Source organism: Platichthys flesus, chromosome 4 (assembly GCF_949316205.1).
Source record: "Platichthys flesus chromosome 4, fPlaFle2.1, whole genome shotgun sequence".
NCBI lineage: Eukaryota > Metazoa > Chordata > Actinopteri > Pleuronectiformes > Pleuronectidae > Platichthys > Platichthys flesus.
Window position 1 is genome coordinate 23774278 of NC_084948.1, and position 14570 is coordinate 23788847.

Sequence of the window (14570 nt, forward strand, 5' to 3'; positions counted from 1 at the left end):
CACTAACAGTACACACAGTGGAAATACAACAACTACTCCGAAGGTCAGCAACTCGTTTACCATCACCGTGAGATTTCTGAAACACACACAGTTTGAAATAATACCTTTTGTTTTCCTATAACACCGGACGCCTTCACTGCTGCTCATTCAGATGTGACTTCTCCCTCATTAACCTGGGGAAAGACCATGTAGCCCCGGCTGAGAAAGGTCATCCTGCACCTGTCATCTCCTATACAATTTGAAATTCAGAATCACCTGCTCCTACCAGCGGAGCCACCACGGAGGGCGGGGGGGGGGGGGGGGGAGTCTTCATCGAGTAAATTACACACTCTTAATCCTTCGTCCCGTTAGGCCTGGCCGGCTCCCTCTCCCCGGACACTCTTTCATCTCAGCTAATTTGAACTATATTGGATTGTACAACCAAAGCAAATCTGGCAAAACGCGGCAGGAGTGGGTGCACGTTAGGATTTAATTAACGTGGTCAATGCAAAGTGGCGTCCTCGCCGATAAAGAGACAACTCCATGAAAACCATTAATCACCGGCCGCGTTCCCGTTTGATTTGGGTGATAAACGTGCACGGCAGCCATGTGATACACAATTAAATTAGATTGGCTGAAATGGTTATTAGATCTACACAGACGGAGGTCATTACCAACAACGTTGTTCTTCAGCTACAATTACACCATAACATTTGACGATCGTTATCATATAATCACACACGTGCTGAAAAGGGGAAAAAAAAATAAAGATCGGCTATAAAGATATTGATGGCCCTGAGAAGTTTCCTTTTATAGACTCTTTGTTATCCAAGAATAAACTCGAGCGTACATAAATTCCATCGTCAAAGCCAGAATTAAAATTTAATAACAAGCTGTGCCTTCGGAGTTCCAGCTTATTATCTGCTATGGGGCTTAATACAAACATTTGGTCGTGGTACTGTAGCAGAGCACATCCTGAAACAAAGCTGCCTGATGTTCTTTGTAGTTAAGCATCCTCACCACGGAGCCTGCAAATGCCCAGAGGCTCAGTGTAGAGACGAGCTAACGCTTTGGTGGATGGATGCATTGGGGAGGTGATGGGGTCTAAGCAAACATTGTACAGGAACTCAAAAGATATGAAAGCACCGGCTGAGAGGATCAAAGCTTTGGACAAGATGACATACTGTACTTCCCCCATATCCCTCTATCTCTGCTACGGGGCTGAGCAAAGACGAGCGGGATTAGCCCCCCCCCCCCCCCCCCCCCCCCCCCCGATGTCACAAACATCTCTGAGATTCTGATCAACGATAGGACTGTTTACTAAAAAAAGGATCTGTTCAAGGAAAACTGACATCTCTCGGTTAAAGGGATATTTCACCCAAAATCGGTGTGCATAAAATAAGGCAGTTGTTTTTAAAGTTGATTTTCTTTTTAAATGATCTCAAATTTTCCTCCAGTGTTGACTTTGAAGTTTTGCATTTTATTATCACATATCAACAAAAATATTATTGTTGGACATAAACTTTACAAGATGGACGACATGACAGCTGTTCACATGAGAATCTAAAGCATCCTAATCGCCCCCTGGTAGCTGCCCGAATTACAGGCCATAAATCTGTCCTGTTCCATGTTCGCAGATTGAAACTGCTCTAAACAAAACAGTTAGAGTGAACTGTTTTTTGCCATTTTAACTAATTTATATCACACTGATTTTGTTTCATGCTGCTGATAAGTTTGCTTGTAGCGACATTGGCCCATGATCCCTTGCCCTACTGTACAGACTCTGGCTCTGAATACGGGAGATAGCACTGTTCAATATTTATCGATGGACCTTGGGCAAGTGGATTATGCTGCAGAAGTTTCTCTGATTTCTTTGTTGAAGCTTAAAGCCGATACATACTATTCAAACTAGCATGAAATAAAGCTGAAGGCAGCAACTGTTCACAGGAATTACCAGCGTTAAAAATCCTTTAGCTCTGTCTGATACTCTATAGATGTAGAGGATCACTTTAATTACCAAACAGTGGCCACAAACACCACGGAGCACTAATAACTTCCAGTGACATTTAAAGGGGCTGCACCTCATTTTATCTACTGAAAAAATATCCCAGCGCCATAAAACTCAGTGGCTTGCATACAGATTGGAATAGTTTGAAGTATAGACCGAGAAACAACTTACAGTTAAACAAAAGATGGACTTGAATGATGCATGGTTCAATGACACATTGATAGAACGAGATGTACAAAGGTTTGAATAACCCAAAGACAAGTTGTTATCTATTACTCTAACAGAACATGGCCGGGGAAACCAGAGCACCAGAATCCAATTCACGCCAGAGGCCCAGAATGTGAGCAGATCCGTCACAATCAGACCCAAATGCCAGCGGCTGACAAAGCTTCTTTCCAGGTGCTTTAGGAAATCAATGTGATGAAAAGGTTCATTTCCCACCAAACCCTAGATAGGTCCTGTGTGGTTCACGCTGCTTAGGAGGAGGCATAAATCTGCACCCTGACCTTGGGTGTGCTGCAGCCTTGCAGCGTGGCAGCTTAATGCGCAGTACATCTCCCGTGATGGAGGCCTTACCAAGGCTGTCTCAAATCAGTAAAACTGACGCCCGGCTCCCCCTCAGGGCAAGGGATACTGCTGCTACGGCCCTTTGATGCAAAGTAATGTTAGCCTTGTTTCCCTGATAGTCCGCCGCTCGACCGACCATGTCAGTGAAAGAGTTATTCGAGGTCTCCTGAGAAGGCTGACGTTGATCAGATTCAGTTTTTAACAACCTCGGTCCATTTTGCTGAGAAGTTATTTGAATGTTAGATGTCGGAGATCCTGTTTTAAACACGTAAAACAGCCGTTTTTACATGTTCTGCAATATGGTGCATTGTTCTGTCTGCTCGGTGGCTCAGGCTCCTCTGGACAGATAGAACTGGAAGCAGGGGGAACTGGAAGTGCCCTTATCACATGGCAGTCACCTTCTCACTCCACCGAACAGCAGGCAGATGTTAACCCGATACTTCTGATGCAAAACCATGAAGTATCTCCCGACAATCCAGAGAGAAAAGCAGATTTTACATCTATCCATTAGTCTTGGAAACCGGCCGATGGCTGTTGAGTTCGGCCAAACCGTGTTACGTCCAGTGTCGCCATTTGGCCAGTTTCTGTATGGCCTGTAACCACTTTGAACCAGTCCTGGAATGTGAAAGCACTAGCTGTCCTTCAGCGAGAACACAGGGCCCTGGCGCACCCCCACACTCTCCAGCCATGGGCTCCACTCTTTGCAATTAGAGTGTGTTTGCTGCTGGCTGTGCTCGCTCAGTGGCTGTGTGGGCGATTCTGGCCGTGTTCCAGGGCTGCTGGTGCAGGCGGGGGGGCTCTTTCCCACCACACATGTGGCTGCAATTAAGAGAAGGAAAGGGCCTTGTTCCAGAGGGGCCATTGTTACTGCCCGCACTCTCAGAGATCCCACAGAGCAGATGCTCCTCAAATTGGACTCTTTTTCAGCGCTTGAAGGAGGAAAGGATAGAAGAAGGAATTCACCCAGCAGCCACGCTATGTCCTCTTTTCAAGTGGTAAATAATGAGACTGAATATATATTTTTGTCCATCCATTTTTCAGCCCCCTGACATAAGCCTGATTGTACACTGTGGGATTTATCCTCCTTCCTTTAAGTCTGTTTCCTTTCACATTCTCTAAATTTAATCTTTTATTAAAACAAATGCCAGTGGGGCGGTTCCTTGAATCTATAGGTTTATAATGCATTGTTACCCACTTCAGGGTTTGTGAGGATATATCACAGTTCAACACATAACAGTGATGTAGCCCCCCCGCACAAAATGTCGCCAAATTTTTCAGGAGGATTTTAATGCAACACATTCTTCATAATTCCAAAGAGCTAATGCATGTACATTATATATGATAGCGCAGTGCAGCCCAGAGCTTAGTATCGCACAAGAGCAGCTCTTCCCATTAGTGATCATATCTGAGCGTATTGTGCCTTAATGGCTGATTCACATTGCAGTGAAGCTGAAGGTAACCAGTACACTTAAAACTCCATTAGTCCCTGAAGAGAGACATTAGCTGTGGCCATGAGACCTTTTCTACATTCTGTCACCGAGCAGTCACTCTATATCTATATATATGATATCATATTACAAGAATAAAGTTGTAATATGACATGAAAAAAGTTTATAAAGAGAATAAAACCAAAGCTTATTAGACAAAAACATATTATGAGACTTAGTAAAAAAAGGGAATACGCAGGAATTTTATTTATTTTTTATTGTTTCTCGGGACAATACAAAACCACTTAGAATCAAACACTGATGTAAACAATGACATAGTCAACCGTGACCAAGTATTCCGTCCTCCACTAATTAGGCAATTTCTCTAAGTTTATGTGGTTGTTGCTGTGGAACGGACATTTCTTAAACATCCTTTTCAAAGTCCTGATACTGAGGATAATGTGATGTTGATGAGACAAACTCTCAAGTATCCCTCCATGTGTGAGGCCTAGAGTAAAGTAGCAGGGAACAATTCCTCATCATATAATAGAACAACTTCACTCGTGACAAATTACACATTTATTTATTGATATTACAATTTTGTTCGTGTAATGTTACAACTTTATTTGTCTGGTTTTATTAAGTATTTACCGAATATGAGATATAGGCGTCCACTCTGCTCGACAGAACCACCGTCAAATGTTGTGTGTTTACCCGACTGGATGTTTTCAATGTGCTTCAACTGCGCTCACTCCAGTAATTGCATCCTTTGTAATTATCCTTCATTCTCTGAAGCTAATGAATGTTTCAATGCTCACATCAGAGCATTCGTTTAGCACATAACAGCATTTTGATTACTACAAGCCACTTAAGATCAATTTTGCTCTGTGACCTTTATGATCCGGGCTGAATGCCCCAATTAAATGTCATGAATGATGAACCGCAAACTTCTGAGAGATGAAATTGAGACGAGGGGAAAGGGAAGTATAATTTGGCACAGCGTGCGTGTATATGCAATATGGCCCCCCCCCACCAGCACAAACTGCAGATCAAATGAACTATTTGTTATCCGCCTTTGACATGCTACCTGCTGTAACTTCCCATTAATTGCATTATTCATATTCGCCGTATCTGACAAAAGATTCTGCTTCCATCCCGCGCTCCTCCTAAAAATGTCATTACCATTCTCTGCAGCATCCCTACGTTGGTTTTTATCCTTTTCCCACAGAAACCAGAAAGTGAAGTAAATCATTATAAATACAGCAATAGACGGCTCTGTCCTCGAATTGTCCTGCTCCCTAATAACAATAATTCATAACCCCGGCAACTTATAAAAGGGATAATTCTACAAAAGACATATGGTCCAAATTGATTTCTTCATTGGGGACGCCCACCACAGAGCTGCTCCCCCCCGCCCAACACGTCCCCATTAATTGGCCTAATGTATGAATGATGTGTTGGCCCGGTTATTAATGCAATCTGTCTCCGTTGTCCCAGGTCTGTGGCTGTATAGTGCTCAGGTAGACTGAGGCCTAGGAGGAGGCAACACCAACCAGGACCCGGATATACATAATGGATGAGGGGGAGCGTGCCAGGGAGCCAGCTGGCATGATATAAGAGGAGGGCTGTACCTCGCTGTAGACAAATGTGCAGAGACAGTCCAACCCATATGGATCGGCTTTGGGATTCCTGCAAGGTTAACACTCTCCTGGAGCTGCACGAGGTTTGACTGAGCATGTAATGGGAGAGGATGAGACAGAGGCCCTTTTTTATTGTTTACACTATCACCTATGATGCATTGAGCTGCTGAGCCGTGACCTGCTGACTTGCACCTGCATCCACATCTCTTATCCTCCCTCCACGCCTTTGATGAGAAACGACATTTCAGTATGGACAGATTGTGGAGCACGACGTGCAGGACGCACTGCCAGGGTCATGTCCTGTAGGTTTATAGAATAATAATGCACAGTTATTATCCATATTCTGCTGCTGGTTGATTGGAGTAGTCTTGTCATTCATGGTAACTGTTGCAAATGATTCACATGACCAGTGTTTCTGGGTTTTGAGTTCAAGTCAAACACTTTGATATTATAGCGATGCAAATTCTCTTATGGAGGATACTGGGGTCAAACGTCAGGTGTGCAAAGTGTCTGCTTCTTTTAATCATAGATTTTTTAAGATTATTGGTTTGTTTGCAGTGTAACAACATTATGTATTTTTTATATTTTGAATTTTCTGAAAAATTGCAGAAGTTGAGACACCAGGAGAGTGTTTCGCAGGATTTATTTTAGACATTATAATGTTTGAACGACAAGGAGATTCATTTATCTGGTAGAGATAAACATTTTTTGATTATAGGACAAGATGGTGAATATAAGTTGTATGTTTGAAGGTCCTCTTCACAATTTCAATTACCAAACACCAGTAGATGTTAGCAGGTGTTAGCGACCACCGCCAGATGTTAGGGACATACCTGCAGTCATCAAGTGTTTTGGCCTTGTCATCGTAATGATATTAAATTGGCAACAAAATCAAGTCGTTCATTTTCTCCATTCAAAAATAACGACTAATACTTTATTCAAAGTTTGTGAATACAGCAGCAGAAATTCACAATACGTTGATGTCTGACAGACGCCCATTTACAAAGATGTAGACGTAGCCCAATGAAGACAGAACATACGTATGTTAGAAAAGTCTTTGGTGCACTCCCTACATTAAGAAACCAAAACTACAAACTACAAAGCTTAGATATGAGGATCCAGACGCTCATGTGTGAAAACTAAACTTAAAGAAAATGCTACTTTAGAGGTGAGAGCGTTGGTAAGCACTAACCAATAACCTCATTTATTTTAATGATTATTCTGTCAGGAATTCCATTTCTGGCACTTGTGTAAGAATCGTGTTTGATGCAAAAGACCTACACACGCTTAGCTTTTCTTGCTGCTTTGTTAAAGTAGATTAATGGTCTTCAGAAAGACACAGAAATCCCTTTTCTCCTTGGATGTATTAGCGAATCTTTGGGGCTTCCCCCCCCCCCCCCCCATATATACTCATTTGCCAGACCTGAATTAAAATGGAACAAATTATAGTTGGAGCAAAGATCAGATTTTTGTCTTACTTTACCCGGCAGCTGTCAAACCCAATTGATATAAAACAGAAATTCGGCTTTTGTGTGTGTGTCTGTGTGTGTCTGTGTGTGTTTTTAAAGATGTTTCTCTCTACTCTGGCGTCGCTGCTCAAAAGGATTTAAAAGGTCATTTTAATATCCTTTTTTCTGCCACGCTACTTTATATCAAACTCCAAACACATCCAGACAAATGCCCTTATCTTCAATACAGAGCTCGAGGAAAGGAGCGAGAGTAGATTTCCAAAAGTGCCTCACAGAGTGTTTCGTCTAATTTAGGACGGACCGTCAGATGTATTTTTATCACACATACACGCTGTAAAAGCTGAATTTCCTTGGGCTCACACGGGCACAATGACAAACTACCTTTGTGAAGAAAGAGCGGGGGGGAAACTTGCATGTGCATCAGATGCTAACATACAGCCTTGGCTGTTATGGTCACCCAGGGGGATTCTCGTGAGCAGAGAGCGGGAGTGGACGTGTTCGAGAAGCACCGGGCAGATTTTATCTACAGACAAAACAAAACAATCTCGACAGTGAGAAGCAGAAAACACACAAAAAAGAAAAGCTGCTAGACTCGGTGACAGTCTCCGACCAGCTGTTCATCAGAGGGAGAGAACAGCCTGCCTCCCGCTCGGCCAGCCGGCAGTCGGACTGAAAGAGAGCCTAAGGTTGAATCTAACATTTCTCATTGGCCCCCGACAAGAAGGCACCGCAAAAACCCGGAGAAGAAGGACAGTTGCAGCCCTCTGCCAAGCAATTAACTGGTGATTTGGCACAGCGGAGGTTTCTTCCCAGGTGTCCCACCCTCTTCCTCGCATGGAGCCCGTGTTGCTCCACGCCTCCCGTTTCTCCTGATGGCCTCGCAGGCATCGAATTAGTCGTGCCAATGAAGCTTTTCATTTGGCTGTTTAAGAGGAGATGGAGAGGAAGTGTTCCCACACTTAGCCCTGGCAACCTCTGCCGAGTGGACTACATTCATTTTGTCATCCGCATTGCTCGGGAAAAAGGATTCTGTCATGCAATATAAATGGCTGCTGGAGAAGGGCATGGCGGCTCATGCATATTGTGCTCGCCCCGGCTCTCCTAACCCGGTGACACCGTAGATTTACAGGTAGATAGGGGCTCTAAATTCACAGCGGATGACAAATGTGAAGAAAAAAAACCCTGCAATTGACTGGCTTCATTTAATCCGAATGAAATGAATGAAAAAGCAAAGATTTAAAAGTGATTAATCTTGTCTGTTTCTATCTTTTCAACGAGTACAAAATAAGTGAAGATGATTTTTTTGTTTCATCTGATAGAATCTGGTGACTTTCAGAGGTTCTGCAAAGTAAAATATTAAAAGACTACATCTCTTATTCACCAGAGAATACAGAAAAATACAGTATAATAAAAAGCTTTGGCTCAATGGATTTTGAGTGAGTTTAGATTGTCGGGGCTACACTCACACCAGAGTATCTATTTAAGATTCAGGCAACTTTTGTTTAATTGTATTTGGAAGTAATTTCATCTCATAAAACACCTTAGACCTCATTGCTAAATCCAATCACTTGTGAGGGATAAGGTATTTCTTCAAACCAGACCGAGCCTCTCACTCTGCTGGTTCACTCTGGCGTCTCTCTCTCTCCCTCACTCTCTCCTTCACTCTCTCTCTCTCTATCCATCAATTGTTATTCAAAGGGAAAGTTCATCTTCAATCACTGAACCAATGATATTGTATTAGCAGCTACAGCATAAATGAAATGGGTAATATGCTGTGAGAAACACTGAAAGATGAACGCCCTCCCCCCGCCGCCCCCGTCCAACCCTTACACGACCGGTCCACCGCTACACCCCCTTTCACCCCAATTCCAATTTATCAACTCCAGACTTTGTCACCTTTAAATTGGATTTGGCTGGCGGGAGCGCATTATAATTCATCCGGTGCTCGGGCCCTTGTTTCACGAGGTTGCAACAGTGAGCGCCTCCTCTTCGGAGTGACACGCAAACAGCCACATAAATGTAGGGCAGCCCAAACGCTAATTAAACCCAAATCATCTCGCAATCCACAGGCGTTGCTGTGTTGTAAACAGTGCTGTCAGTGTTGTGTGATTACAGAAGTTCAATTCAAAAACAGCCTCTCTCTGCCTCGTCTGTGGCGGAGACATGAATTCATTAAAAACTCTGCTTCGACAATAGGGGGGGGGGGTACACTTCCTTTTGTTCCCTCGTCTTCTCCCTGAGACTCGGTGAAGCTCTCGCAGGCGGGGGGGGCGGGCAGGGACAGTTTTTGTGCATTAAAAATGTGAAGATTTAATGAAGAGGACTCCAGTGGTAATCTAATCTGGCTCAGACATCTTTATCACATCTCATCACTTTTATCATTACGGCCATTATCCCCGGGAACATCACTCACCTTTCTTGTCCCCGAAGAACAGGGTCTGTTGTGCAGGGTTCGACCACTGGAGGGAAGTGTTATCATTGTAATCCACACGACAGGTCATGTTGGCTGCGGCCCCCTCCACCACCGTCACATTCTGAGTGATGGGGAACTGACCTTGGCTACCTGTGGGGAGAGAGAGACACAGTTTGAGGTCACGGCATCGAACAGCGCGTCGCCCGCTCCGGGGCCGGTTGCTGCCGTCTTCTCATCGAGTCACATCAGTGCACCATTCCGACTTGACACCTCTCAGTTTTAATGTTCTGTCATCATCATCGCCCAGTTACATTAATGTCTTCATTACATCACAGTAAACCAAAGATAGCTTAATGGGAGCCCGGCTGACACGGACTCCAGCCGGCGACATCTGTTGTAGGCAGGAAACCGTGGGTCTTTTTCTTTACGGTGGAAAAAATGGTGGGTTTTACTCTCCCAGAGTGGCTTCCTCACGCTGCCTTATTGCAGGGCTCTAATTGGTAGCATGGCCTAATTAGAGGTAGTCATGTTCTGCTGGAGAGTCTAGAGCTGCAGCTGGGTGGTAAATTGACACATAATCCGAGACACTGTGGGCCTTCGATCCGAGCGACTGCCGTGCCCCCAAACAGCCGCTCGTCACAGTGTGCAGGAGACATCCAAATGAGGCCTAATCACCCGGCCTCGCTGGATTTTACCTTCTTATTCCACATTTGTACTTGTCGTCTCAGCAAAGTCTCCTCAGCAAAGTCTCCTAATTACACCGCAGAAGCTTTTTTATCCTGCCCGTGTTTTATTGAACTTTGCCAAGCTTCAGGGACTGGCTGTCCTAAAACCAACACTCCTTTGCAGGGGATTGTGTTAGAAAACAATGTTTTGAGGCTAATATGAGCCAGACCACACCGGCCCCTCGGAGAGCTCCGTGCTGGAGTTCACGCTTCAAGCTGAAAGTCCTTTTATTTGCCTCTGAGCGATTGGCTGTCCTCAAGCTAATCTTTGAAACTTATATTTCTCTTGATTTCACTCGTCTGCTTTGGTTTCTAACTTGTAATGTGCCGGAATTTTCGAAGGTGACATTGCCTCTGCCTCTCCCAGGTACAGTTCACCGCAGGGATATTTCAGCTAAGGGAGCAGCTGCCTGCCTCATTAGTCGGGCTCACACGGGGGAGAAGAGGAGGCCGGGACAGTTAAAGGTCCGTGCACCTTCCTTGACCCCGATTGTCCTGATGGAGACCATCGTCAGCCGGAAGGTGAAGGTGAGGCCGACTATAAATAGTAATGGGAGGCGGATTCAAACGGTGCACATTACTTACCTGCTCATTGCATCCAATCACGCCACACCATAATAATAAATATGCCACCATTTCATCACATCATCATTACAACAATTCGGATGGAGCCCAGGTGTCAGCAGGTGGACAAACAAACCCATATTTCATTACATTAAAAAAGGAAGTGGATGCATTGTGTGCGGGGGGGAAACCACAAGGAGGAGTTATTGTCAGTATCTGCCAGTTTTCAACTTTCATCCAGCACCACCGTCTCTCCAGTGTATACCCCTCACTATTCACAGAAATGCTATGGGACGAATGTAAAAATCCAAACAGTAATGAATATAACTCTCTGCGGTTCGGGGGGAGCGTAGGATTGCTTTGGCCAAAAAATAAAAAAACACCACAACCTGTGGCTGACATTTGCTTTAATTATACCTGCGAGGCCAATAAAGGCTTTGCACTTAATCAGAAGTATGGCCATGTCGTGGGTGTTGTTTTGCGAGTGCAGGGGCTGGGGGCACTGCAGCTAGCTGGGCTTCACCTAATGCATTCATGAAATTCCACTGGCTTGACATTCTGTGGCAGTGTAGAGTGGAGCGAATGCACTCCTTTCTGAGGAGACGTAATCCCCAGTGCCAAATACACACTGCTTTTTTTTTCTTTAAGATGGTGATGGGGGGGGGGGGGGCAGCTGGCTTTACTTTTACAGTACAATACCAAACAATATTGGAGAAAGTTACTGAACCACAAACCGCTCCAAGGACACCGCTGCGCTGCGTGACCCTCTGCACCGACCTCGCTTTAGAGAAGGGGGGGGGGGGGGGGGGGTATTCCACTACGTGATATAACTTTTGTAGAAAAACACGTGGTAGCACTTTAAAACTTGTAAAGAGGGTAACGAAGGGTTCATGTCTTGTAGTGAACACGCTAACACTGCAATAGAACCTTGACAATTACCATGGTCACAACCAGACAACATGGTCTAACGTGATACACATGGTGGAACCTGTCATTAAAGGTCACAGGCTGTATATAAAGATGGATGACATCTCTCTACGTGACAGAGATTCCATCTTCTGCTCGTAATGTTATTTTTGAGACAGAGTCTAGTGAAGTGGCGCCGCAGCATCAAGGTGCAGCTGTAATACGAGTTCCACCAATTGTGAGTCAGTCAATCACAAAGTTTAACCCACTTTTTTTACTGCATTGAAAAACCAATCAAAACCAAAATTACTGAGAAATCAAAACTTGAGTATATGTCAGTGAGATAAAAGACTTCACTAAAGTGGCAGAAACTATCTTTGGAAAAAACACTATCTGACACATGCTTTGTTCTATCTGACAACATGGAGGAGGTGGGGTTTATGACCTATACTGCAGCCAGCCACTAGGGGGTAATCAGGATGTAATGGTTTCACTTTTGAGAGGTCAAATTATCTTTATATACCGTACAGTCTACGGTGCTTATGGTTTAACGGCCTAGCACATCTATTGTATAGCCACAACTTTTTTTTATTTTTTTTTCATTAGACCTTTTTTTAAATGTCTCATGAAAATTGAGGTCTATCGTTTTAGGCCTGTATAGGCCAATGAATGATGGCTGAATTTGATTTAATTTCCTTGTTCCTGTCATCAGTATTACCTGTGTCAAAATTATGGTTAAATTATTTTTTAAACTAATTGAGTGAATTACAACACATCACAAAACACCATCATAACACACAACGGCTTATAAATCTTCAACCTGAGCATATAAACAAGTTTACTTAACTAAAAACCTATGTGTGGGTTCAGGCTCTCTAACAATTGATCAGTCCTTCAACCACAACACAACACTGCTCTGGATATGACGGCTACAATAAAAGCTTCTGTAGGTGAAGGCAAGTTAGAGAAGATTAAGCTTCGCCATGTCTGTATTTTCCCATAAAAGCAAAACCCGGTGAAAGGGAACCAACAGTTCTGAGAGAAGTAATAAGAGGTATGAAGGTTGTCTGCTCCACAGATGATCCAAGACGACTCAGTGGAGTGCAGCGATGAAATGAAGAATAAAACTGCACTTTTGCAATATGCCCGGACAAACCATGCCTTTAAACACAAATATATCAGCTCCACAGGCTGGAGGATTTCCATACAGGGCCCCTGCTGGACCCTTTTTGCAGCACTTAGATGAATTTGACTAAATCCGAGGCGAGCTGCTTATTTTTCCGTCAAGGCCACAAGCAACGGTGAGCACAGTGTTTACAGTAGACGGCTGACAACCTGGCCGCCATGACAGGGAAGAGGTGAGTCCAGGTTTGAGCGACCTGAGAAATCTTGATGAAAGTATAACTGGCCAATCTCTAAAAACATGAAAACCATTAGCATTTCTCTTTTTGTCCTCCACTCTGTCGACTCCTTTATACCATGAATATCATGAAGTGATATAGTGAGAGAAGAAAAAAAATCAATATGTGATAAGTCCCACTGATTTTTCTGTCTCCCTCAGGTTCTCAGTGGAGGTCAAGATGAAAAAACATGAAATAATCATTGAACTGAAGTTAAAATCAAATCCGAGCTTTTTAATTATGATTTTTAATTGTTCTTAAAGTTGTTCCACTTCCTCCAAATGAAACCGGAACATCACGTGATAAGGGTGCTGCCATCTTGAGCGGCTGACATCATTTAGAGCCAGCGTCTGGTGGAGTGGAGCTGTGGTGTGGAGGTCCCGCCAATCACTTGTCAGTCTCAGCTGTCAATCATGATAATTGTAGCATTAAATGACCAAGATAAAACCAAACTTCGTGAGAAAATAGCACTGGAATCAGAACGAGCTCCTTATTTATCAGTCAAGGCCACCAGCAGTGTTAACCACCTGTTTACAGTAGATTGGAACAACCTGCCAGTGAAGAGGTGAGTTGAGGATTAAACAACCTGAGAAGTCTTGATGATGAAAGTGTAACTGCCTCCGTCTAAAAACATGATGACCACTACCATTTGCCTTTTTTTTCTCCACTCTGGCCATTCTATTCTTTTACTCTGTGAATATCTAAAAGTGCTATAGTAAAATAAAAAATAAAAAATCAATATGAAATAACTCACACTGATGTTTCTGTCCCCCCCCCCCCCCCTCTTTCCAATCCTGCAGAAAACGAGGTTCAGACTAAAAAACTTGAAATTAACCTTGAGTTGAAATATCGCATTAGAACTCAAATCCCAGCTTTTTTTTTTATTGGTCCCTCGGCCGTGATTTCACCATCTTTTTTTTACGACCGCCACATGGATCGCAGAGCCGCTGTTTTTTTTTTATTATTATTTTCTACTTTGGAAAAAAAACGGCAACATCCCCCCCCTGAGCCGGGAGATTATGGTTGCACATTCAGGTTGGGCCACCGGCACCGGGATCATCAGTCACGATGTCAGCACACACCAGATTAGTCACGTTGTTTGCCGAGCTTCACACAGAACGCTGCTGACACATCTCCCCGCGCTGACATTCACTTTCATACGGAATCAGGTGACACAGCTTCTCATGAATCAAATATTTACCTGCCCTGCTGAGACGAGCCAGAAGGACGCTTTTGCAACAACATGGCCGCCCCTCGTCTTAGCGGGTGTGTGTGTGTGGTGGGGGGGGGGGGGGGGGGGGGTGACGTCTCGTTACAACAGGTGGGTGGAGTTTAAACATGAATGCAGATGTTCACACTCGCTGGCTGCTGAGTGTGCGTTAAGGATAAACTGTTTCATCTCGTCCCAAGCCGCCTCGCCTCACGCTGCTATCAGAACGCATCTCAGGCGGCGCCCTGGTGAATCCGAGTCG

The 14570-nt window shown here is 44.1% G+C and overlaps 1 protein-coding gene across 3 annotated transcripts in view; it reads right to left on the bottom strand.

Moving 5' to 3' along the window:
* LOC133952412 (cell adhesion molecule 2-like) overlaps positions 1 to 14570 on the bottom strand; it is a 137731-nt gene that overhangs the window by 19550 nt on the left and 103611 nt on the right. For all 3 annotated transcript variants that reach the window (XM_062386840.1, XM_062386839.1, XM_062386838.1), the window contains one exon: positions 9504 to 9653. In XM_062386840.1, coding sequence (XP_062242824.1) covers positions 9504 to 9653 — 150 coding nt within the window. The remainder of the gene's footprint in view (positions 1 to 9503; positions 9654 to 14570) is intronic.